General features: G+C 43.8%; 2 protein-coding genes across 3 annotated transcripts in view; both read left to right on the top strand.

The window, feature by feature from the left end:
* The window catches only part of agfg2 (ArfGAP with FG repeats 2), a 56,246-nt gene extending 41,607 nt beyond the window's left edge, over positions 1-14,639 (top strand). For both annotated transcript variants that reach the window (XM_051075502.1, XM_051075503.1), the window contains 7 exons: positions 8,886-9,131; positions 10,411-10,483; positions 10,612-10,655; positions 10,868-10,960; positions 12,280-12,399; positions 13,266-13,336; positions 13,525-14,639. In XM_051075502.1, coding sequence (XP_050931459.1) covers positions 8,886-9,131; positions 10,411-10,483; positions 10,612-10,655; positions 10,868-10,960; positions 12,280-12,399; positions 13,266-13,336; positions 13,525-13,572 — 695 coding nt within the window. In that variant the 3' untranslated portion in view covers positions 13,573-14,639. The remainder of the gene's footprint in view (positions 1-8,885; positions 9,132-10,410; positions 10,484-10,611; positions 10,656-10,867; positions 10,961-12,279; positions 12,400-13,265; positions 13,337-13,524) is intronic.
* A 1,640-nt stretch (positions 14,640-16,279) lies between these two features.
* Positions 16,280-25,677, top strand: part of si:ch73-335l21.1 (insulin receptor substrate 1-B) — a 45,837-nt gene continuing 36,439 nt past the window's right edge. The window contains exon 1 of the mRNA XM_018696457.2: positions 16,280-17,275. Coding sequence (XP_018551973.1) covers positions 16,918-17,275 — 358 coding nt within the window. The 5' untranslated portion in view covers positions 16,280-16,917. The remainder of the gene's footprint in view (positions 17,276-25,677) is intronic.

Here is a 25,677-nt window from a genome sequence, read left to right on the forward strand (position 1 = left end):
TACAATTGTTGTAGCGCCACCTATTTATAGCAGGAAATGACATATTTTATAGTGTGATGTCCAGTTTCTAGACGGGTGACCAGATTCACTTCAAATGTTGTCAGCCCCTCCTTGACAATTTTTGGAAGACTGGCTCCGAAAATTGTGAGTTTGGGTCGAAGCGTGTGCCGGTTCTGGCCCGTCAAAGTTCGGAAACCCAACTTCCTGTTTGAAACCTCAGATTTTGGGGTAACTTCCTGTTGCGACTCTCTACTTTATCCTACAGATGGAGCCATTGTATTACTCTTTGATGGGTTTTTGGAAGGGGGTCTCTGTGTGTGTGTGTCTGTGTGTGTGTGTTTGAGGGGGGAGGGGAAGAGGAGTTGATTGAGTCTGTGAGAAGCTGCCACAGGGAGGTTACAGTCAGGAGAGCCAAGAGCTGTCACAGATGATGAGCTCTGAAAAATATTATCACAGAAAATAATTAGCATAAAAGCTTTTATTTTAAATTTGTTGCAACAAATTCAGGTTTCTTACAGCATTTTCCTTATTGAAAACTAAATTCTACCTGAAATGTATCAATAAAAATCTTCTTTTGCAGTTAATGTCACCAGTTTATAGTTTAGTTTTAATAGCATTCCCTGTCACTGATGTGCCTTTAATTATCGGTTCTATCAGGGATCATTTATGTGTTTATCTTACGGGGGTGAGCCACCTCACAGGTTGGTTATATTACCTGTTGACCTCAGCTCAGTGAGCTAAGACAATGTTTAATGCAGTGTTTTTTCTGATATGAAAATGGATATTATTCAGCACATCTAACCTCAGCAGGCCCCTCTTCAGAAACTCATATCTGCAGATGTCAAAGCTGGCTCAAACGTTGTCCACAGTCTCATGACATGTTTAACACGAAGCACAGCACGCTGGTTAAGCTCATGGCAAACTGTTACTAACAGCTAAAATGAAAGCTTGTCTGTATGTAGTCTAACTGGTTAGTTTGTCACTAATCTCCAAATTTTGCAAATTGCTATAAACTTCACTCTCTTAAACCAGTAACAGTCTGAGCTGGACTGATAGGGGTCTGTATGGATAAAGATAAAATCCTAATGATACCCATCCCTACAGCTGGTTTGTGCTTCGCCCTGACTTTAGGCAGATGAGATATTCACTGTTCAAATAACTTCATTATAACCCTTGTTTAAGCATAAATGATTTATATATGCACCCAATAACAGAACTTGCAAAAAAATGCTTTTGCTCAAAGCTCAAAGCTTGTAAACTCAAGTTAAAACTGAGTTTTATCTCCTTTTGGGAGGGGGTATCTGTGTGTGTGTGTGTGTTGTTTGTGTTTGTGTTTGTTTGAGGGGGGGGAAGAGGAGTTGATTGAGTCTGTGAGAAGCTGCCACAGAGAGGTTACAGTCAGGAGAGCCAAGAGCTGTCACAGATGATGAGCTCTGAAAAATATTATCACAGAAAATAATTAGCATAAAAGCTTTTATTTAAAATTTTTACATCTCGGAAGTGTGAACTGTTACGCCAGCGTGTGCCCTGCGACCTGCGTTGACCCGCGGTTGCCGGGTCCCGCGGTCGCCGCTCCCCCGACGGGCGCCGGGTGCGAGGGCCCGTTCAACGCTGCTCGCAGCTTTAATTATTATTATTATTATTTTTTTCTTCTTTTTCCGCCTCTTTGATCGCCTTTTTGAGGCCTTAACATGCGTCAAAACTCCTGAAAATTTGCAGACGCGTCAGGCACGGCGAAAAATTTAAGAATTTAGGGGTCTTGAGCATGGGTGTGGCAAAATGCCCTCGGTAGCGCCACCTACATTTTAAAACGGAACAGCCCCTCAAGCCCGTTGCGCCTAAAAATCTGAAAATCTGCACACATATGTAACATCCCATGACGCACCCAAAAAGTCTCTTGGAGCCATATTCTAAACCCAACAGAAAGTATTTTTATTTTGACCGGAAGGTGAAAAAATTGTGTGTTTTTGGCCATTTCCAGGGGTCGCTTGAACGCGAACTAGTCCTAGACGCATTATCCGATTGACTTCAAAATTTGATAATTTGTTCTTAAGACATAGACGAAGTTAAATTGCAAAAGTTTCGGACTTTTCATTGAAGGGCGTGGAAGTTATGGCCCCTCAAAGTTCGATTACTCGCACGAAACAGGAAGTTGCTTTATTTTGCTATATTCGGCCATACTTTGTCCAAACTGCATCAAACTTTACAGGATTGTTAATGGTACCTATCTGCACACATCCATATGTCAATATTCATACAATTGTTGTAGCGCCACCTATTTATAGCAGGAAATGACATATTTTATAGTGTGATGTCCAGTTTCTAGACGGGTGACCAGATTCACTTCAAATGTTGTCAGCCCCCTTGAGGATTTTTGGAAGACTGGCTCCGAAAATTGTGAGTTTGGTCGAAGCGTGTGCCGGTTCTGGCCCGTCAAAGTTCGGAAACCCAACTTCCTGTTTGAAACCTCAGATTTTGGGGTAACTTCCTGTTGCGACTCTCTACTTTATCCTATAGATGGAGCCATTGTATTACTTTTGATGGGTTTTTGGAAGGGGTCTCTGTGTGTGTGTGTCTGTGTGTGTCTGAGGGGGGAGGGGAAGAGGAGTTGATTGTGTCTGTGAGAAGCTGCCACAGGGAGGTTACAGTCAATAGAGCCATGATCTGTCACAGATGATGAGCTCTGAATAATATTATCACAGAAAATAATTAGCATAAAAGCTTTTATTTAAAATTTTTACATCTGGGAAGTGTGAACTGTTACGCCAGCGTGTGCCCTGCGACCTGCGTTGACCCCGCGGTTGCCGGGGTCCCGCGGTCGCCGCTCCCCCGACGGACGCCGGGTGCGAGGGCCCGTTCAACGCTGCTCGCAGCTTTAATTATTATTATTATTATTTTTTTTCTTCTTTTTCCGCCTCTTTGATCGCCTTTTTGAGGGCCTTAAAATGCGTCAAAACTCCTGAAAATTTGCAGACGCGTCAGGCACGGCGAAAAATTTAAGAATTTAGGGGTCTTGAGCATGGGTGTGGCAAAATGGCCTCGGTAGCGCCACCTACATTTTTAACGGAACAGCCCCTCAAGCCCGTTGCGCCTAAAAATCTGAAAATCTGCACACATATGTAACATCCCATGACGCACCAAAAAGTCTCTTGGAGCCATATTCTAAACCCAACAGAAAGTATTTTTATTTTGACCGGAAGGTGAAAAAATTGTGTGTTTTTGGCCATTTCCAGGGGTCGCTTGAACGCGAACTAGTCCTAGACGCATTATCCGATTGACTTCAAAATTTGATAATTTGTTCTTAAGACATAGACGAAGTTAAATTGCAAAAGTTTCGGACTTTTCATTGAAGGGCGTGGAAGTTATGGCCCCTCAAAGTTCGATTACTCGCCACAAAACAGGAAGTTGCTTTAAATTTGCTATATTTCGGCCATACTTTGTCCAAACTGCATCAAACTTTACAGGATTGTTAATGGTACCTATCTGCACACATCCATATGTCAATATTCATACAATTGTTGTAGCACCACCTATTTATAGCAGGAAATGACATATTTTATAGTGTGATGTCCAGTTTCTAGACGGGTGACCAGATTCACTTCAAATGTTGTCAGGACAGACTTAAGGATTTTTGGAAGACTGGCTCCGAAAATTGTGAGTTTTGGTCGAAGCGTGTGCCGGTTCTGGCCCGTCAAAGTTCGGAAACCCAACTTCCTGTTTGAAACCTCAGATTTTGGGGTAACTTCCTGTTGCGACTCTCTACTTTATCCTACAGATGGAGCCATTGTATTACTCTTTGATGGGTTTTTGGAAGGGGGTCTCTGTGTGTGTGTGTCTGTGTGTGTCTGAGGGGGGAGGGGAAGAGGAGTTGATTGAGTCTGTGAGAAGCTGCCACAGGGAGGTTACAGTCAAGAGAGCCATGAGCTGTCACAGATGATGAGCTCTGAAAAATATTATCACAGAAAATAATTAGCGTAAAAGCTTTTATTTTAAATTTTTACATCTGGGAAGTGTGAACTGTTATGCCAGCGTGTGCCCTGCGACCTGCGTTGACCCCGCGGTTGCCGGGGTCCCGCGGTCGCCGCTCCCCCGACGGGCGCCGGGTGCGAGGGCCCGTTCAACGCTGCTCGCAGCTTTAATTATTATTATTATTATTTTTTTTCTTCTTTTTCCGCCTCTTTGATCGCCTTTTTGAGGGCCTTAACATGCGTCAAAACTCCTGAAAATTTGCAGACGCGTCAGGCACGGCGAAAAATTTAAGAATTTAGGGGTCTTGAGCATGGGTGTGGCAAAATGGCCTCGGTAGCGCCACCTACATTTTTAACGGAACAGCCCCTCAAGCCCGTTGCGCCTAAAAATCTGAAAATCTGCACACATATGTAACATCCCATGACGCACCAAAAAGTCTCTTGGAGCCATATTCTAAACCCAACAGAAAGTATTTTTATTTTGACCGGAAGGTGAAAAAATTGTGTGTTTTTGGCCATTTCCAGGGGTCGCTTGAACGCGAACTAGTCCTAGACGCATTATCCGATTGACTTCAAAATTTGATAATTTGTTCTTAAGACATAGACGAAGTTAAATTGCAAAAGTTTCGGACTTTTCATTGAAGGGCGTGGAAGTTATGGCCCCTCAAAGTTCGATCACTCGCCACAAAACAGGAAGTTGCTTTAAATTTGCTATATTTCGGCCATACTTTGTCCAAACTGCATCAAACTTTACAGGATTGTTAATGGTACCTATCTGCACACATCCATATGTCAATATTCATACAATTGTTGTAGCACCACCTATTTATAGCAGGAAATGACATATTTTATAGTGTGATGTCCAGTTTCTAGACGGGTGACCAGATTCACTTCAAATGTTGTCAGGACAGACTTAAGGATTTTTGGAAGACTGGCTCCGAAAATTGTGAGTTTGGGTCGAAGCGTGTGCCGGTTCTGGCCCGTCAAAGTTCGGAAACCCAACTTCCTGTTTGAAACCTCAGATTTTGGGGTAACTTCCTGTTGCGACTCTCTACTTTATCCTACAGATGGAGCCATTGTATTACTCTTTGATGGGTTTTTGGAAGGGGGTCTCTGTGTGTGTGTGTCTGTGTGTGTCTGAGGGGGGAGGGGAAGAGGAGTTGATTGTGTCTGTGAGAAGCTGCCACAGGGAGGTTACAGTCAATAGAGCCATGATCTGTCACAGATGATGAGCTCTGAATAATATTATCACAGAAAATAATTAGCATAAAAGCTTTTATTTAAAATTTTTACATCTGGGAAGTGTGAACTGTTACGCCAGCGTGTGCCCTGCGACCTGCGTTGACCCCGCGGTTGCCAGGGTCCCGCGGTCGCCGCTCCCCCGACGGACGCCGGGTGCGAGGGCCCGTTCAACGCTGCTCGCAGCTTTAATTAGGGCCCGAGCAACGAGTTGCGTGGGCCCAACGGGGCCATGCAACGAGTTGCAAGGACCCTCTTGTTTTCGTTCGGTTTATTATTATTATTATTATTATTATTTTTTTTCTTCTTTTTCCGCCTCTTTGATCGCCTTTTTGAGGGCCTTAAAATGCGTCAAAACTCCTGAAAATTTGCAGACGCGTCAGGCACGGCGAAAAATTTAAGAATTTAGGGGTCTTGAGCATGGGTGTGGCAAAATGGCCTCGGTAGCGCCACCTACATTTTTAACGGAACAGCCCCTCAAGCCCGTTGCGCCTAAAAATCTGAAAATCTGCACACATATGTAACATCCCATGACGCACCAAAAAGTCTCTTGGAGCCATATTCTAAACCCAACAGAAAGTATTTTTATTTTGACCGGAAGGTGAAAAAATTGTGTGTTTTTGGCCATTTCCAGGGGTCGCTTGAACGCGAACTAGTCCTAGACGCATTATCCGATTGACTTCAAAATTTGATAATTTGTTCTTAAGACATAGACGAAGTTAAATTGCAAAAGTTTCGGACTTTTCATTGAAGGGCGTGGAAGTTATGGCCCCTCAAAGTTCGATCACTCGCCACAAAACAGGAAGTTGCTTTAAATTTGCTATATTTCGGCCATACTTTGTCCAAACTGCATCAAACTTTACAGGATTGTTAATGGTACCTATCTGCACACATCCATATGTCAATATTCATACAATTGTTGTAGCACCACCTATTTATAGCAGGAAATGACATATTTTATAGTGTGATGTCCAGTTTCTAGACGGGTGACCAGATTCACTTCAAATGTTGTCAGGACAGACTTAAGGATTTTTGGAAGACTGGCTCCGAAAATTGTGAGTTTGGGTCGAAGCGTGTGCCGGTTCTGGCCCGTCAAAGTTCGGAAACCCAACTTCCTGTTTGAAACCTCAGATTTTGGGGTAACTTCCTGTTGCGACTCTCTACTTTATCCTACAGATGGAGCCATTGTATTACTCTTTGATGGGTTTTTGGAAGGGGGTCTCTGTGTGTGTGTGTCTGTGTGTGTCTGAGGGGGGAGGGGAAGAGGAGTTGATTGAGTCTGTGAGAACCTGCCACAGAGAGGTTACAGTCAGGAGAGCCAAGAGCTGTCACAGATGATGAGCTCTGAATAATATTATCACAGAAAATAATTAGCATAAAAGCTTTTATTTAAAATTTTTACATCTGGGAAGTGTGAACTGTTACGCCAGCGTGTGCCCTGCGACCTGCGTTGACCCCGCGGTTGCCGGGGTCCCGCGGTCGCCGCTCCCCCGACGGACGCCGGGTGCGAGGGCCCGTTCAACGCTGCTCGCAGCTTTAATTATTATTATTATTATTTTTTTTCTTCTTTTTCCGCCTCTTTGATCGCCTTTTTGAGGGCCTTAAAATGCGTCAAAACTCCTGAAAATTTGCAGACGCGTCAGGCACGGCGAAAAATTTAAGAAATTAGGGGTCTTGAGCATGGGTGTGGCAAAATGGCCTCGGTAGCGCCACCTACATTTTTAACGGAACAGCCCCTCAAGCCCGTTGCGCCTAAAAATCTGAAAATCTGCACACATATGTAACATCCCATGACGCACCAAAAAGTCTCTTGGAGCCATATTCTAAACCCAACAGAAAGTATTTTTATTTTGACCGGAAGGTGAAAAAATTGTGTGTTTTTGGCCATTTCCAGGGGTCGCTTGAACGCGAACTAGTCCTAGACGCATTATCCGATTGACTTCAAAATTTGATAATTTGTTCTTAAGACATAGACGAAGTTAAATTGCAAAAGTTTCGGACTTTTCATTGAAGGGCGTGGAAGTTATGGCCCCTCAAAGTTCGATCACTCGCCACAAAACAGGAAGTTGCTTTAAATTTGCTATATTTCGGCCATACTTTGTCCAAACTGCATCAAACTTTACAGGATTGTTAATGGTACCTATCTGCACACATCCATATGTCAATATTCATACAATTGTTGTAGCACCACCTATTTATAGCAGGAAATGACATATTTTATAGTGTGATGTCCAGTTTCTAGACGGGTGACCAGATTCACTTCAAATGTTGTCAGGACAGACTTAAGGATTTTTTGGAAGACTGGCTCCGAAAATTGTGAGTTTGGGTCGAAGCGTGTGCCGGTTCTGGCCCGTCAAAGTTCGGAAACCCAACTTCCTGTTTGAAACCTCAGATTTTGGGGTAACTTCCTGTTGCGACTCTCTACTTTATCCTACAGATGGAGCCATTGTATTACTCTTTGATGGGTTTTTGGAAGGGGGTCTCTGTGTGTGTGTGTCTGTGTGTGTCTGAGGGGGGAGGGGAAGAGGAGTTGATTGTGTCTGTGAGAAGCTGCCACAGGGAGGTTACAGTCAATAGAGCCATGATCTGTCACAGATGATGAGCTCTGAATAATATTATCACAGAAAATAATTAGCATAAAAGCTTTTATTTAAAATTTTTACATCTGGGAAGTGTGAACTGTTACGCCAGCGTGTGCCCTGCGACCTGCGTTGACCCCGCGGTTGCCGGGGTCCCGCGGTCGCCGCTCCCCGACGGACGCCGGGTGCGAGGGCCCGTTCAACGCTGCTCGCAGCTTTAATTCATCTTGATTTAGGATGATAAAACAAAAATATTCCTGAAATAGTTTTTATCTTTTGACAAAAATGTCAGTAGCTGTTCTGGAACTTTTGATCATATCACATGAACTTCCTTAGAGGATGCAGTTCGCCCAGTTCTCGTGGAGTTGTAGATGTTCACATTTTTTTTCAGTTTTTCTCTGAGCATCTTCAGGCCCTCTCGTCCACATTGGTGTGAAAGCTAAGGTGATCAAAGACTCCAGGACAACTACTAAATGGACCTTTGTATGAGATTGTTTTCTCGACTGCAACTCTTTCCAGGGTCTTTGAACCTCAGTTTTTATGCCAAATGGACAAGATGTCTTTTGAGCACTCACACAAAAATGTAAATCATCTACAATTCCATGACTCCACTTATTGATGATGATCATGTGAAATGACTGAAAGCTGCAGACACTGCTACTAAATGGACCTTGTGGTCAGACTGTTTTCTCCATTTGTCTTCAGTGTTCATTCAGACAGCAGCTGAAGAAACAGTCTGTTCTGTTCATTGCATCTATAATGTCCATGATCTTCAAGAGATTGTTTCCTCAACTGCTGTTTCCATAAAAGAAAGAACATTTTATATTTGTCTCTTTGCTTTGGTTTCAATAGAAACCATTTTCTGAACACTATGACTAAAATTAAGTATAACTGAAATTTGCTCAGCCCTTCAGACACTTTGGGGATTTGCAACCCAACAATTTTTTTTATCTCACAGAATTGCTTAGGAATAAGAGGACTTTGGCCCTGTAGCTTTAAAAACTCATATTGTGAATTTCTCTCGAATGCATTAGTAGAACCTCTCAACTTTTATCTGCCGCCTTTGCACTGAGCCTCAGTCTTGTGTTCTCGCTCTCAGGTCGCACAGTATCGGCCTCGGGGGCCACGGGGCCCTTCAGGGCCTTTCCTAAGTCTCTCAGCGTGGACTTTGGAGGTCTGAGCCATCCTCAGCCACAGCCTCTGCCCCAGTCTCTGTCCCAGCAGCAGCAGCAGCCTGCCAGCGTCGGCCAGACGACGCCACCGATCAGCAGCTCCAACGCCCAGGACAGGTACGCTGCTGTGTCCCACCTGGACAGCGTCTTCTCTGAAACATCGTCGACCACAGGTAGGAAACTGTTTGTGATGATTACTGAGTAGATGCTTTTTATGTTCATGTGAAGTGTCTGTCTCTTACTTGAGTATTTCCCTTGTGTGTCACTTAATTAATCCACTCCACTACAGCCGGGTTTTACATAAATACATAAGCTTATAAACACACAGTGCATTAAGATTAAACCAGTGGTTCCCTACTTCTGACGTCCAGGAGTTGTTATCTATTCCACTAAACAGACATTTCCCCTCTAAACTTCTCAGATGGTTTCATTGAACTAACTTCTGGAAACCCGAAAGGCTAAAATTCTCCAGTATTTCATTACAAAGGAAAGAATCAGAAAGATTTTTTTTTTTAAACTAATTTCTGCAGCAGAAAATAATTTCTTTTTTCTGCCTCATTAATCACCTCTCAACCCCCTTGAAGTAAACTACAAAGCTGTGTATGAAGTATTTAAAACTGCCTCCACCTCAACCATCTACAGCAGTACAACATTTTGATGATCAATATTAACTGTTTAATAATGTATTTGATAATAATAGATCAGTCATAAGGGCCATTATTCTGCACAACCAGTACTTTTGAATACTGGTTCTGCAGCTACTTTTACTGACACAGAGTAGGATTTTGATAGCAGCACTGTTACTTATAATGGAGTATTTTCACATTGTTTTATTGCTACTTTTATTTGACTAAAGGACCTGAGTGCTCCTTCTACCACTGTGCGATAGACAGATATAGAGGCAGAGGGAGAGCTCGGGTGTGCGTGTGATATAGATTGTCACGGCCAGCTCAACAAGGTTGCATAACATCCTTACTCCAAATGCCAAGGCTCTTAGCAGATGAATTACACTCATTGTGTTTGCTCGGGATCATGCACAGTCTGATTCAAGGCACCTCGTTGATTCGCTGAAAAATCAGCCGTATTTGTCTAATAACCAAGACGACCGGTTTAACGCGTAGGATTCATGTGAGAAGGCCCTGGAGCTCTCTACAAAAAGCTTTGATGTTTTCCACCTTCATCACAGCCTCCCCCTGCCTGGCAGAGTAAGGAGGTTATTGATTTTCTGCCCCAGCTCACTTTGATTCATGTCAAGCTGAACACGGAGACCATATTTTATTCATTTTATTTGTAATGCTTTTGTTCTCTGATGACTTACATGCTTAAGATCAACTGTTTGAGATTTGTTTTTTTGCTCACACTTTAAGACGATAGTAACACTTGATCCCCTGAATTAACGCTCATTAAAGCCGTGGGGTGAAGTTATGGTCTGTGCGAAATGCTTGTTTGCAGCGCCACCTGGTGGTCCTCCGCAGTACAGCGCCATCTTTGGCAGCAGGCTTTCATCCAGCTCTACTCCTGCCAGGTAGAGAAAAATCTAATCTTGTAAAAAGAATTTTGTGGTTTAACATGTCAGATTTATAAATCTTCTACGTGTGGAGCTCTATAAAGGTCATATTCTGATCGATCCTCCATTTTTCTACTTTTCTCCAGTTCCCCCGGTGTCGATACGGTCTCCAGCTCCCAAACCTTTGCAAGTAGGTACCGAACACGGACAGCATTGATCCTCCCTGCTAACCTGCTCTGTATTTACATCCAGCTCCTTCATCTTTAAAGCCGTCCAACACCTCTAATTAGGATGCATCTGTGTGACTCAGAGCAGTGTTGGTTTGAATAGGCAGGAATGTACCCTGTTAACCCCACACACTGTGAATTATCTCCCCCGTCTTTCCCCCCTTGTGTGTCTCAGATTTCCCCAACCCATTCAGTTCCAGCTCCAGCTCTGCCTCCCAGCAGCCTGTTGCCCTCTCCCCCAGTAACCCCTTCAGCAATGCCTCAGGAGGTGAGAAACATGTTCATGGTCCTTCAGACATTTAACTGCTCCTTCTTTCTGAAGGTTTTTAAGATAAGGAAACATCAATATACTTCTTTTCTTGAAGGCTTTTACCCATTTTATACTTTAACTCTTTGAAAAGATGAAAATGAATATGTTAACGTTATTATCTCATCATCCTCAGATTCTGTAGAAATTCTTTCCTTATTATTTTTAAAATACAGATTAATCTTCAATTTATTTGCAAAAAAGATTGTATTTGACTCTGTGGCTTCTGATCTGTCCAGAGAAAGTGTTCATATTTTGAAGATTATATTTTTTATACCAACTGACTTGAGGTTAAAGGTGCTTTATGTATCGCTACATAGCCAACATTAGCATTAATAGCTGTTTGCTCACCAAGAGCCTCGGCCAGTTCAGTGTTTACAAGAGGTTAGAATACGTCCTCTGGGCAGCGCTACCTCTTCATCCTCTCATGTTGGACTGAGGGCAGACTGGATGCTACAGTGACACACTATCACAAACTGGTATTACAAGATGGGACAGCCGAAGCTAGCTGGTTAGCATGCTAACTTAAGTAGAAGAAAAGAAGTGATGGAAGAAAAACAACATCGGCCTTCCCTTCCACTGCTGGAGCTCTTGATGAGTAAGAGAATGAAGTTTGATGCCGATCTCACAATGTTTCTTAGAGACTAGTAAATAAACAGCTGTTAATGCTAATGTTAGCTATGTAGCAATAGCAAAACGTACATATAGCACGTTTAAGGGAAAAGTAAAAAATTTATTATGCTTTGTGACCATATATTTATTATTCTTTGACAGGAAAATCTAATATTTCAACAAACCATGTCTGTAAAAATCCCTTAAAAGAAACATTTCTTCAGCTCAAGGATGTAAACAAAACACTTCAGCACTAATACAATCAGATGATGATACTGAGCGCAAGGAAGGAGGAAAAGAGAAAATAATTGTGAGAAAGAAAATACAAAAAACATAAATACAGAGACAAAAGTTTTTATAAAATAGAAGAATTACAAACCTCTAGGAAGAACAGAAATACAGAGCAGCACATGAGCAGCAGTCAGTCGTACAGTTCAATATAACACCTCTGAGCAGCTCTGTGCTTTCTATCAGCTCTGTTTTAATTATACAACCATGTTATGTATTGATGTATTCAGTTTACATTTTACAGCTTCATGTCGCCTGTGGACTCTACAGTATGTATGAGATACAGCTCTGTGAGTTAATACCAGCGAACAACTGTTTCCTCTACATGGATTAATTATGTGTCTGATGTGTCACGATGTGTGGGTGTATCTTCTCTCCAGGTGACTCCAGTGCGTTTGTCACCTCGCCCACCTCTGTGTTCCCTCCGTCCGCCTCCTTCCCAGCGCCCGCCACCCAGAATGCATTTCCTCATGAGTCAGCCAGTAACCAGGAAGCCAACGGTAACTTTTGTTTTATGATTAGAATTATTTCCATCAGTCTAATGTTTAGTGTGGGTGTTGGTCTGGAACTTCTGATGGTTTAATTTCAGTAGCACAGCTTTCTGGAGATTGTGTCAGTTTGCAAATGACTGTTAGCTGCATCCCTAATTCAGAATAAGGAGAATAACAAAATTAAATAGCACCAAAAAAATCACCAAAAAATACTGTTGAAGTGCAGAAACATTTGTCATATTTGAACACAGCCTCTAACACTGGCCTACATTACAAACTAAGAACTTTGTCCTCTCTCCTGAGCTCTACAAATGAAGTCCACCACAAAAAGTCTCCGCTCTGAGAGCACAACTATAATCATCCAACCACTGGAAGTAACCAGAGATTTTTATTAGAAATTATAGCTCCTTAAATCATCACATGATCAGAAATAAACCTGTATCACATTGCAAACAAAGCCTTTAATCCTCCAGGACACCATTACAATAAATCTACCTATGACTGAGGCTAACAGTGTACCTGAACACAACACAGAAGTCATGTAGATATTAGGGGCCACACTATGATTATTTTTATGCACACTGCACATAATTAAAAAATGACATCCACACCTTTAACGTAAAACCTGCACTCATACTGTGGCACTGGCAGATCAAACACTGAGAGGCTGAGAGGCACCAACACGCTGCAAATGTGTCATTATTTCAACAGTGACCAGCAGCAACAGTCTGAGAATACCAATTCACACCCAGCACAGACCAGAGCTGCTGCTGCTGCTGTTCTCATCTGCGGTGTCTGCTTTCAGAGCCGTCTTCACACCACTGAACATGTTTTTTCTCTCTCTCTCTCTGTCGTGTTACTTGGTCACGCTGCAGGTTTTGCCTCCTTCCCTGCGTCCGACTCTCAGCCCAAAGTCCCCCGGCCGATGTCGGTGAACCCGTTTACCGTGAGTACGCTGTTCAGTTTCACTGCTGCCCCGGGCAAACAAGTGTCACCCAGTGCACTTCAGGGGGATAAAATGGGAAGGGGGGGGGGCTAATTGGTATTTTTTGCAAGTTCTCTTTTTCTGCAAACTACAGGAAGTGAAGTAAAGGCTTCGCTGCTCGTTCTCACCCTGCCTCTCTTGTCTCTCAGGGGAATGTTTACCCCAGTCGAGGGACGTCGCGAAACCCTTTCATCTGACCCCCACCACCACCACCACCGCCGCCGCCGCCCCTCCCCTCCCCTCCCTCACTTCTCCTTACTTCACCCAACCCCGTCCATCTCTGGGAACCCGAGGGAGAAGTGAACTTGAGAAGTCGCTGCCATTTCAATGCCTCTGGAGTATTTTCACCCCTCTGAGGAGAGGGTTTGACCCTCCCACTCCCCCTCCTCCCCCTCCTCTCTGTCTGTGTTTACGTGTTTGTGGAGGAAAAAAAAATGTGTGAATGTAATTATAACTAATGTGTGTGTGTGTGTGTGTGTGTTTGGGAGTGTTAGCCTGCCGTGTTTGTACCACGAGACAAAACGTCAAAAGGTGTTTGTGTGTGCCAGTTAGACGCCACCTCAGGGCTCTGTGGGAGTCACGAGTAAAAACGACACCTCTTATGATTTTTTGCAGAAAAAAAAACCACACACACACACTTAATGCACACATATATTACACACGTCGCTGCTGCTGCTACTTTGCTTTCATCTCCTGCTAAAAAAGTGCAAAAAACCAGCCCGCCAGTAAACACATCAGTGTCGTCCTCTGCTTTAAAAGTCTCAGTCGTCCAAAGGAAAAGCCAGTCGAGACTCTGACCCTGCATCATGAGTTTCTACAGATGGTTATAACCGCCTTAACAGCCTCCTGATGCATGTGAATTAGCGTCGAAAGATAACACAGGCTTTTCTCTGTAATGGGTTTACGTGTGTCTGCATTTGTCACCGTTTTATCGTCAGGGTTTTCCTTTTTTTTTTTGAAGGATAATCTATGTTTTCCACTCTCAGGCTGCATGCGCTTAGAGGGCTAAAAGGAGATGCTACTGAATGTAAAAGCAATTTCAGAACAACTTAACGTAAATGTGTATGATAACTTCATCGCTCCATGTGCCGGACCAAAATGTTCTCTCGCTGTTTTTTTGTTTGTTTGTTTTCAGTTGACATGGAAGTTTAAATTCCTTTATTTTGCCAAAAAAAAAGGAGAAAAAAGAGAAGAAATTCATGTAACAACGTCTTTGTAATGACAAGTATTCATGTTCATAAAATCAGTTTGTTGCTTCTTAAAACTCTTTGACTCTGGGTGTTTCTTTGGGTGTTTTCTGGTTTATTTATATGTGAACGTGTAAAAATAATCAACAAAAATGGAATTGAGAATATATTTTTTCTGGGTGATATAAACTTGTTTTTAGTAGCTGTTGTTACTTCTTAAAACAGCAGGGGGCGCATGGTATCCACTTTTCTCTGACCTCGTGCACAAGGTTACTTTTGGATGCATATTGCATAACAACATACATACTGCATAAGCATACAGTACAAAGATAGAAGCCCTTAAAAGCTATCAGAATGACTATTATTAGACTCATTTAAATCATTTATAGCCGTGAAATCCAGTTTTAAATCCAAAACTAAAGAATGCATGTCTGTAATCAGCTTTATAGGCATTTTTTCAAGCTTCACAACACTGAGGGATGGAGGTTTCGCTGCTCAGCCAGACAGTCTAGACAGATAAAAACACACTGTGCTCACAGACAGTCTGAGCGGCACAAATAACACGTCTGTAAATTCTACATTTATCCATTTACAGCAGCTTAATCTGCTGTTTATCAGACATTCACAAGAATCAATAATCGCACCAGTATCACTGTGTTCAAATGGAACCAAATGAGTTCAGTGTGACTCTTGATTTTTGATATTTTTATGCAAAATATCACAGAGTTAATGAAGGATATTGTGTAGTAGGTGTTTGTATGGCAGAATGTTCAGGGTGTTGTTAAAAATGTGTGTTTAAATCAACATATTAAGACGGGACAGAAGGGGATTTCTACAATAAATAGAACAGGATGGACTCATGGAAGTGCCAACACTGAAATCTTACTCCACACACACACTGGAGCTGTCGCTGCGTTCAAGTGCTGTGGGGAATACTGGCAGTTGATTGAGTGAGCCTCAGATAAACGGTTTTAAGGTGCGATAAAAAAAAATGTAATGAATATGAAAATTCACGTTATAGCAGCACAAGAAAAGCAAAAAAAGAAAATGACAGTTTTCATTTAAACATTTAGGATGAAATATATGAAATAAGACATAAAAGAAATGGAACTGAAAAGCCACAGTACACTGTGATACATTGCAATACTTTGTCAGCTGTGTACATTAACTTTGAGGCACATAATGGGCAGAGGGGCCCAACATGAGGCTCTCTTACAGATCAGTCCATAAATAACTTAGAGGAAGCAGAGACAGTTCTGCTTTTTGGGGAGAGTTCACAAAAAGCAGTCATAGGGATTTTTCATACAATTTTAATAAACAAAACATCACTTAAATAGTTTTGTTTTTTGTTGTTATCCAATATCTTACTGTTATATCTGTTGTATACTCACCTGTTTATTACATGTCTGTACATTCATTACTATAGTTTTCATACCTGTATATATTATTAATAATAAATACAGTATACCACTAGTTGTTCTAATGTATGTATGTATCTAGTTTTTAGTTTCAGTTCAGTGAAGTTTTTAATAATTTATGTTTTTAATTGCGAAAATTTTCTCTTTTTTTCTTTTATATTTACTTTCCCTTCGCCATTTCCCGCCTGTATTGATAAAATTCTTCATCACTACTGAGAAGCACCGGAATGCACAAAAAAAATGTTGATTCGCGTGGTTGGGAGCTGCGCTGTCGGAGCTCGGGGCTGAGTCCGTGAACGCACCGTGTTCCAGAGTACTAGTACAGCGGTGAGTGACAGTCCCGCTCCACGGTAGCTGCTCCGCTGCTGCTCTCCACACCACGGCAACGAGACCGGAGCCGAGCAGGGCAGGCTGGAGGGTGGGGGGACAGACAGACAGACAGGCAGACTGAAGGGTGCACACAGCGTGCAGCAGGACGGCCTCTGTACTCTGTGATGTGCAGTAAATGGGATTAAACCGCTCAGACAGCGCTTGGAAACACTGGCAGTAGTAGTAGTAGTGGAGAGTAGGGGGAGCTCCGCGCGAAGCTTCGCCGCATGTGCTCGTCCGCGTGCGCCTGGAAAACTTGCACTGGTCCGTTCGCGGGAGAGAGAAAACAACCGAAAGAAGAGGGGGACTAGCGAGAGCTGCAGCCTCAAATAAAACCCCCCTGGTGCAAGTTTGACCTCCGGGACTCGCAGCAGCAGCAGCGGCAGTCACCCAAACCTCCCCTCTCACATGCCTGCGTTGATGTGGGAGAGAGGGAGGGGAGCGGAGCCGGGGGATGTTTGAATTACCTCGCTAAAACTTCCACAAATACACCGAGAGAAATTGTTAAAAGAGGAGAGAAGTTGCGTTTGCGTTCCGTGGGAATTCAAGGAGAAGAAGAGCGGGTGTCATGGACAACCAAGCGAGCGAGCAGCAGCACCACCACAGCTGCGAGGACGTGCGGAAGAGCGGCTACCTCCGCAAGCAGAAGTCCATGCACCGGCGGTACTTCGTGCTCCGCGCCGCCTCGGAGCGCGGCCCGGCCCGCCTGGAGTACTACGAGAGCGAGAAGAAATTCCGCGGCAAGGCCCCCGTCCCGAAGAAAGCGGTGGCGCTGGAGACGTGCTTCAACATCAACAAGCGGGCCGACTCCAAGAACAAGCACATGATCGTGCTGTACACGCGGGCCGAGAGTTTCGCCATCGCCGCGGAGAACGAGGCGGACCAGGACGAGTGGTACCAGGCCATGGTGGACCTGCAGTGCAAAAGTAGGCAAAAGTCAAACACACTCACACACACACACACACACACACGCATGCATGCACGCTCTCCTGCATGCACACACACACACACTGGTGTACGAGGCTCTGCATGAGAGGAGAAACGTGGCAGCGTCTGCAGAGAGGAGCAGAAGCGCACGAGACATGTTTCATCTCAGTGTTTTGGGTGCTGTGCAGGGATAAATAAATAAAAAATAAAGTTTGCATAAGTGACTGTCCTTTCAAACAGTTTGGATTTCAGTCAGGGCGGCGTCCATTTTCACACTTTTTAAACCAGGTTGGAGGTGTTTACAGACGGTCTGTGACAGGAGTGTGTGTAAACATGGAGCCTGTCCTCCTCTGCAGTCCTTATCATACTGGTGTCAGGCTGGATGTTTGTTCCCAGACTTGCTGGGTTTCTTCTCTGTGGGGCCCTCACAAGCTCTGTGTGTATGTGTGTGTGTGTGTGTGTCTTACCCAAGTCAACTGCTCAAACACACCCTGCCCTCGTGTTGTTTACTTTGCCTGCCCATGCTTTTTCTGCTGAGTCTGCAATATTACATCAGGCATTGATCCCAGAACAGGAGGAAAATGTCCTAAAACTGGTCCTAGAGAAACACCATTCATTAAATGTTAATATTTGTTTCCTGATTGATTAGTGATCAGCTGACATCGAGCTTCCCCCTGCAGAGGATTTGTCTAATGCTGCCCCAACCAGCCCATAAAGTCACCCATGTAGATCTTATTTCTCAAATGGTGTCTATCAGCCGCTGTGTAAACACAGCTGTGGGAGCAGCAGTGGTGACCACAGCAACTTCGAATCACCTGTTCAACCCCCCCCCTCTCTGTGAGAGACCAGACAGGCCACAAGGGACACATGACGCAATCTTGGCAAACTGGAGATTGCAGTTCAAGGTGCTTCTCCTTAAGCACGACCTGTCGCTCTGTTACATAAAGCAGCTGATGAGTGATGGTGGAGTGTTAGGGTGTTTGGGGGGGGGGGGTAAAACACACCAGAGGAGAGAAAACCAGGCCAACCCGCATCCGCGCTGATCCTGATATTATTTAATATTCCAGTTTTCATTTGCAGCCACAGAGAGCAAGTTGTTTTAAGTGAGGAGGAGGAGGAGGAGGCTGATTTATAAGCTCCAAAAGAAGCAGCATGGGCTGCCAGTAGGTGCATTAGGGAGAATGTAGTGTAACCCTGCAGATTTAGAATTGGTGTCAACATTGTGCCCCCCCACCCCCCCCGCCCCTGCTGCTTTAGCACAACTGTGGCTGTGTTTGTGTGTGTGTGTGTGTACAAGCCCACTCCTCCCAAAGTATTTGACGAGTTTCCGCGAGATCGGGAGAAGTGAATAGACAGATGTTGGAGCGGAGATGCAAGCCCTGGGGGGAGTTGTGAGAAAACAGTCTGCAGCAAAAACTTTTGCCTGATTTCCAACCAGGATCCGGTTGCTAAGCGCTTGTTGCCACAAAGGTCAGCTGCACGAGAAATCTTGGTTTCACAGGTGGCAGCTCGGCAGGTGAAGGAACTTGGAGGGGGCTGTCTTTGAAATTACAGATCTGGTTCCTCGGTGCTGCGCTGCACTTTTCGGGCTTCTCCTCTCCTTCTCGTCTCCCTTTAGTTGCTTCAAGTGTTGGGTTTCTCCTGTAAATCACCCTCGCTGACAATGACAAAGGACTGTGGCCGGCTGCTGTGTAAACTCGCACGCTGGCAGGCATTTTCTTGTGGTATGTGCTGCAGCTCATACACTGTTTCTGTTCCTACACACAGGGAAAAAAAAAAAAAACGAGGCCACATGAAAACACACACTCACACACACATGACCCAGGCTTGAGAGAGTTTTGTAAGAGAGGGGGGAGTTGTAGGGTCACGGCCAATTGCTGCACTAAACCTGCATGTGCGAAAATAGCTTAAAGACACACTGACGTTGAACGCCATCAGATTCCTGCCTGTAATAACCCTCCTCTGGTATGTGCAGCTCATACACGGTTTCAAGTCCCCGGTGTCTGTATGTTGATTGAACACCCCCCTCACCCATCCTCACCCGCCTGTCTTTCCCTATACACACACACACACACACACACTGTTGCTCCTCTGCCGCTGCCAGTGCAGTGAAGTATCTGTCTTCGGCTTGTCCCTGCAGGCGCAGAACAGGGCAAAGCTAAAGGCGGCACAGAGCCAAGAGATGCTGCACTGTCTGTCTCACATAGTTTCCAGAGGACCACTCCCTCAATTTGACACCTGTGTGGCTGCTCATATGGCCTCCTTTTAAGCTCTGTGAGTTGCTACAGGGGGGTGAAGTTGTCAGCAGCGCGCCTCAGCTGCAGATTTTGGGTTGAAGTTTGGAATAATTTAAGTCTGCACAGCAAGAGATTCCTCGGCTCGCAGGAAAGTGAGCGCGCACAGAGTGAAAGAATGCAATAATACTGTGGATGTCTGTGCTTTCATGTGCTGCAGCTCCTTCCATACTGTGCTACAGGCCCGGGAAACTCACCTAAAGCAGCCCAGGAACAGTCCAGTGTCACACAGGCCCCTCCCCCCACCCGCCACCCTGGGTAATCACACAAACACGAGCCAGCTGCCATGCAGGGCGATATTAGGATCCCAGTTATTTATTCAGCTGAGTCCAGTAAGACCCTTTCGGGCAGCGACTACAGTATCAGGCTCGAGGGCAGCTATTTGCTCAACTATTAGGAGTCAGTGGAGTGTGTAAAGGCTTAACCTCGACGAAAACCGGGGCGGAGGTGCGGCCTGCAGTCGTCGTTTGGCCGGGGGAAGACCGTCCCCGCAGCTCAGGCACCACCTCGGGAGTTTGCTGTTGGCATCAATAAAGCAACATGGCTGAGTCAAACTTTGGACACGATATGAGAGAAACACTATCTACAAACACACCCACACACACCCACACACACACACACTAATAGGAACATGCAGATAGGCTCGATGTGTTACAGTAACAAAATAAAAACACAATTGAGAATCAGATAAAGTCTGAGGGTTGTGTCTGATTTAGTCCTGAAACAGATGACTGAGAGAAGACGTTTATTAATTGTTCATTTATCAATGAAAAATGTTGAATTCATATTCTTTGGTTTAAGCTTCTTAAATGTGAGGATTTGCTGCCTTTATCTGTTTTATATTATTATAAACTGAATGTTTCGGTTTGGACTGTCGGTCAGATTAGACCAGCAAGGTGAAGACATCACTTAAACCTCCTGTGATGAACATTTTTCAAAGCTTTCTGACACTTTATAGACTGGAGAAAGTAATCGAGTAAGCATAAAAATAACCAACAGGTTAGAAACTAAAAAGAGCTCATGTTGTATTTTAAGGGGACTTTTCACCCAAACACATAACAACATAATATGTTTATTCTGACTCACTCTTATTGAAAATGTGGTTAAAAACTCTGGGGAAAAAGCCAGTAAATGGACCTTGAGTTAATATTGTGTTTTTGTTGTTGTCAAAGTACAAATTCAGAGTTAAGAATGAACTCTCAGGCTCAGATCGTTTTTATGTTTATCCAAAATAGAGCTGAAACAATGGGTCAACGGATCAATAAGTTGATAAATCATCATCTGTGAAGTCATTTTTTTAAGCTGATATAATAAATATTTTTTGAATTATTTGTTTAGTCTGTGAAATGTCAATTGAAACGTACATTCAAACTTCTCATAACCTGAAGTGATTTGTTTGTTCATCAGTGTATATTTCAGAGAAAACCAACAAGTATTTCACATGTTTTTAGAAAAATGTCTGAAAGGATAAATGCTGCTTTTTCCCTGTCGTTTACTGTGTAATTACAGCTGAATTTCTTTGGGTTTTGGCCATTTGAAGACGCCCCCTCAGGCTCTGGGAAATTAGAACGGCAGCTCCTTAATATTTCCTGAGCAAAAAGTATGAACGAGCATTCGAGGAAATAAATATCAGATTAAACGATAATGAAAATAATCTTTAGTTGCAGCCCTGAGGTTTTGTTTTGATCTTGAGGGTTGTTGACTTCACTGCAGTACAGTAAAGCTCCGTGGAATTCGTTTTTCCGTGTTCAAAGCTCCAAAAAAATTACATTTGAAACAACGAGAAGCAACATCTGTTTCCAAATACGATGATATGGTTATTCATGCTAATCCACAGACCTCAATGGGAACAGTTTTTCCGTCACTGTAAATCTGTTTCCAGTCGCGTCTGTGGATTATCGTGATGTAATTTTTGACACTTGAAGTACCACAAAACACATGAACTGCTGCAGCTACTATTTCCAAATCGCACCAAGAGTTTTTAAGAGAAGTTGTGAGCCTATGAGTGAACTGTCCTTCATTCTGTGGGTCAGAGTTTGAACCAGAAAGACACTGTCAGACTGTCTGCTTTGGCCAACGAGATCTGAATCTCACCAGTGGCTCGCTGAGCTGGCCGATTAAACGTTAAGCCGCGCTTAAGCACTGCTCATCTCCCTAATTAGGCAGTAATTATTGTCTCGAGGGTCAGCTGCTGGTGGCACAGCAGAGGCTGTGTGTTAACAAAGTCAAAGAGGAGAGTGTGCAGGGGTGGGTGCTGTTGTTACAGGACAAAGCCTTGAAACCTTAAGTTTTAAAAGTATATCAGTGACTTTTCCTGAGTGTCACTGTGTCCATCTTTTCCACTGTTTTGTCCTCTGCTAGTAAGAGCGGTGAGCTGCCACAGGGTATTTCCTCTGCATGAATAGTTTGTGCATGTTAACACCCTGTAATTTCATTTAACACGACAAGCTGGCCAGCCGGGCCGCAGCGTGGCCAGCTCTGGCTTGTTGTGAAGCTGCAGCTCCTTGCGTCACAGTTACAGTAAAAACACAGTGGGCACGAGTCAGAAATGGCCTTGAGCTGTCTCCTCTCCACGCCTGCTGCTGTTTCATCATTGGGGGGGCAGAAGCATCCTGTCAATTAAAGGTTCGGGTTTGATCGACAGCAAAACAAGGCCGGGGGTAACGTGATCCATTTAGTCAATGAGCAGCCATACATTGAGCACGATGGAGCCGTGGGGGCTTTAAATGCATAGTAACCCTTTATACTGGGTTGTATTGATTGCTGTTGGTTGATACCAACACATTACTGCTGTCATAGTGCGGGTCAGGAAGTTCATGAGTTGGGATTTATCAGCCTCACAGTGAATGCATTAGAAACGTGGAGAGAAATTAGTGAAAAACCCTCCTCATTATCCAGTGAGCTGCTCCTCTGGGAGATGCAGCAGCACAGGATCTTGCATTGACTGGATGTACTATAACACCAGGGACTAATTATAACATGAATCCTGCCTTTCTCAGTCTTTCTCAGCTTCTACAGTTTTAGTTTATAGTATCTTTCAAAAAGCAACATATGTTAGAAAAAACATACTTATAAAGAATGTAAAAAGAACCTTTACATGTTGCTTTTGGGGTTGAAATGAAATCAATGCGATCTGGACCTGAACTGAAACTGTAGAGAATTAAAAATCCCCCTTTTAGAACAGTTTAAAGGTGCTATGTGTATGTTTTTGCATTAACAGCTGTTTGTCTCCAGCAATGGAAAGCAACACCATTGGTAACTTTCATTTAGCTTGTATCACATTTCTCTCACTTCTTGTTTACTGAAGTTAGCATGCTAACCAGCTAGCTCTGGCCCATCCCATCTTATCACTATGTGATAGTTAGTCACTGTAGCATCCAGTCTGTTCTTGCTAAGTAATGTTGTTAATGCTAACGTTGGCTTTGTATGCAGTGCTACACCGGTGAACAAGCAGCAAGTATCTATAAAGAGCAAATGCATCACATACTGTATAATATGTAGAATTTCTAAATATTTTGTACACATTCAAGGTTCAACCTTGACCTTAACATGGTGTGCTTCACTGTCTGCTAATCGGTGCTTGTTTTTTTGTCTTTCCATTTCATGCCCTGTGTTTCCTGTAAAACTACCTAAATGAATACTTACCGTAAGAAAAAAAATAACTTGGACAGACAACTACAATGGTACGCCAAAACAAATTCCTGAATGGTTCAATTCCAAAATTTAATTTATCCGCTTTGGAAAATTTGTTTAAAAAGATCAGTTTTACAAAACCACATATTATTATGTTTAATAAACGCAGTAATTTGGACGTTAACTGCCTAAAGTGATGCTGGACTGTAATAGTAACACATAGTATTGTTCAACTCTGCTGACTCTTTGCTCATAGTCTCCAGAACCTTCTTGTCTGACTTGATATTACAGAGACACTGTGTTTACGAACTCTGAGCCAGGCTAACCAGACAAGTCCAAGATGGCTGCCAGTTTTTTTGAGGGCGTCTGAGGTGGTTTTGTGAGCTCTTCAACTTACTTCTGCAGAGCCCTTTTTTGCGTGTCTTGTCGAGGGACAGCAAACCTTGGATGCGTCACCAATAATTTCATGCGCTTGTGTGTGTGTGTGTTGTGTGTGTGCTCCTGCTGGCTAATACAAACCACATGTGAAATTAACCTTAGGCAGATGCTGGTGTTGGGGAAGCATTGTGTCCCTGAGTGTGGGCCCGGATAGGGGGATTTCAGATGGTAGAGATGGATGAAGAGATAGGAAGTGGAGGAGTTGAAAAAGAGGAAAATGGGCACACATGGCAGCCAGAGATTAGACCAACTGTTTTTAAGCGCTGGGTGGTTCTCTGTCTCTCACACACATACATGCTAGGACAAAATGTACACAGCTGTCTCCTATCTATCCACACTGGTAACTTGGTATGGCAGTGGGGGTGGTATAGGGGCACAGTAGCTGGGGTAGAGTGTAGAAAATGGGGTTTAGCCTACAGGAGTTTCTGTGCAGTGTTTTGCGGTATTATGGCGCAGCACAGCATGCTAGGGCAATGAGGTCAGAAACTTGAAACAGAACCTAGTGAGAGCCAGTCGGTTTATTGCCAGAGCAGTTTTCCCTGATTTACAGGCTGCATTAGCTAACTAAGAAGGGGGATTTTATTATGATCTTGCTATAAATTTCAATCATTTTTTTTTGGGCAAATCTGAATAGTTTTTCACAGAAATACATGACGTCAAAGTTGTCGCATGACTGAAACTAAAAGGTGGCAACGTGAAGACAGTGGAAACTTGTGTGTGTGTGCCTGTGTGTGTGCGTGTTGTTGTGGAGCTTAAATGTGAGCCCTTTAAATTTAAACTCAATCTTTAACAATCCAGAATCCCAGTCAGCGCCAAAGTGCTTCAATAACAGCACCCCCCTTTACTCAAGACCTACTTCCTTAGGATTTGTGTGATAACCAGAACAATAATCAGCCTGTCACTCAGGGAGGAGCTGTCAGTGTCACAGCAGGCTCCTGCCAGCCCCGGGGGTAAGTATCGCACCCCTATACCCCCGCCCCAAACACACTCTCCCTTACAGCATTGAGAAAGCAATGGAGACACGTTGCCGCCTCAGCACCAATAACCCAACTCATATTTAAAATCCCAGTTTAAGAAAATTGGGTTAGATTATGGCCTCCTTATGTACAGTCTATGATCTCGAGGGAGGCAGCTTGAGCACAGCAAATAAACCGGCATGAATAGGCAGCAGTGTTGCCTGCGTAGGTCGCCATCCCCCAGCCGCACGTTAAGACTGCGAGTTTCATGTGTGGTCGTGGCGAAAGTGAAGTAAACAACTAGTGTGTCAATAAGCTAGTGTGAGTTGTTTTCAGTTTGCTAAAAACGGGGGAAATACTACACTGAAACTTTGAAATAAATCTGGTCACCTTGTGTGAACTCTCTGACTCTGTCAAGGTTGCATCAAGGTTGGCTGAGCGTTTCTCCGCACGCATCGCCCTTATTCAGCCAGCAAGTTTAGCACAGATGCTTCATTACCTCCAGGTGTATTTTGCTTTCATGTGCATCCGGCTTTAGTCGTTAGATTTCATCTTCCGCCAAGGGCCATGTTGTGTGCATGTTTTTTCTGAGGGTTCATTATGTTGTATAGGGGTGGTGGTGTGCTGCCCGGAAGCTGACCGGCTGATAACCTCTATGCAAAGTGGGAGAAAAAAAAGAAGCAAAGCACCACTTTCTTAACAGCCATCTCTGCTGAGCACTACACTGCTATGCAGGTTCCCCCTGGAGGAAAGTCAGGGGCGATCTATAATTCATACGGCTCTGTGTAGGATAAACCCCAGCTTTATGTAACAGTAGAAATGCTCTGTGATATTCTATTGGGGGGTGGAGGGGTAGATCAGTCTGCACCCCCTCTATGGGATCCTGTGCAAAACCTCTTAAAGGATTTCAATGCATTCGAGAGTTGTCGATAAGAGTCAGCAGCCGGAGTGGCCCTGAGATGAAGGGTGTTTGTGTGTAAGTGCTGTTGAGGGCACAGCTGAGGTTTAAGGCTGCACTGTACTCAAAACAAACAACACACTTGTACTCTCCTCAAGACATGTTAAATGAGCTCTTGAAAA

This window comes from Lates calcarifer, linkage group LG14 (assembly GCF_001640805.2).
Source record: "Lates calcarifer isolate ASB-BC8 linkage group LG14, TLL_Latcal_v3, whole genome shotgun sequence".
In the NCBI taxonomy this organism is placed as follows: domain Eukaryota; kingdom Metazoa; phylum Chordata; class Actinopteri; family Centropomidae; genus Lates; species Lates calcarifer.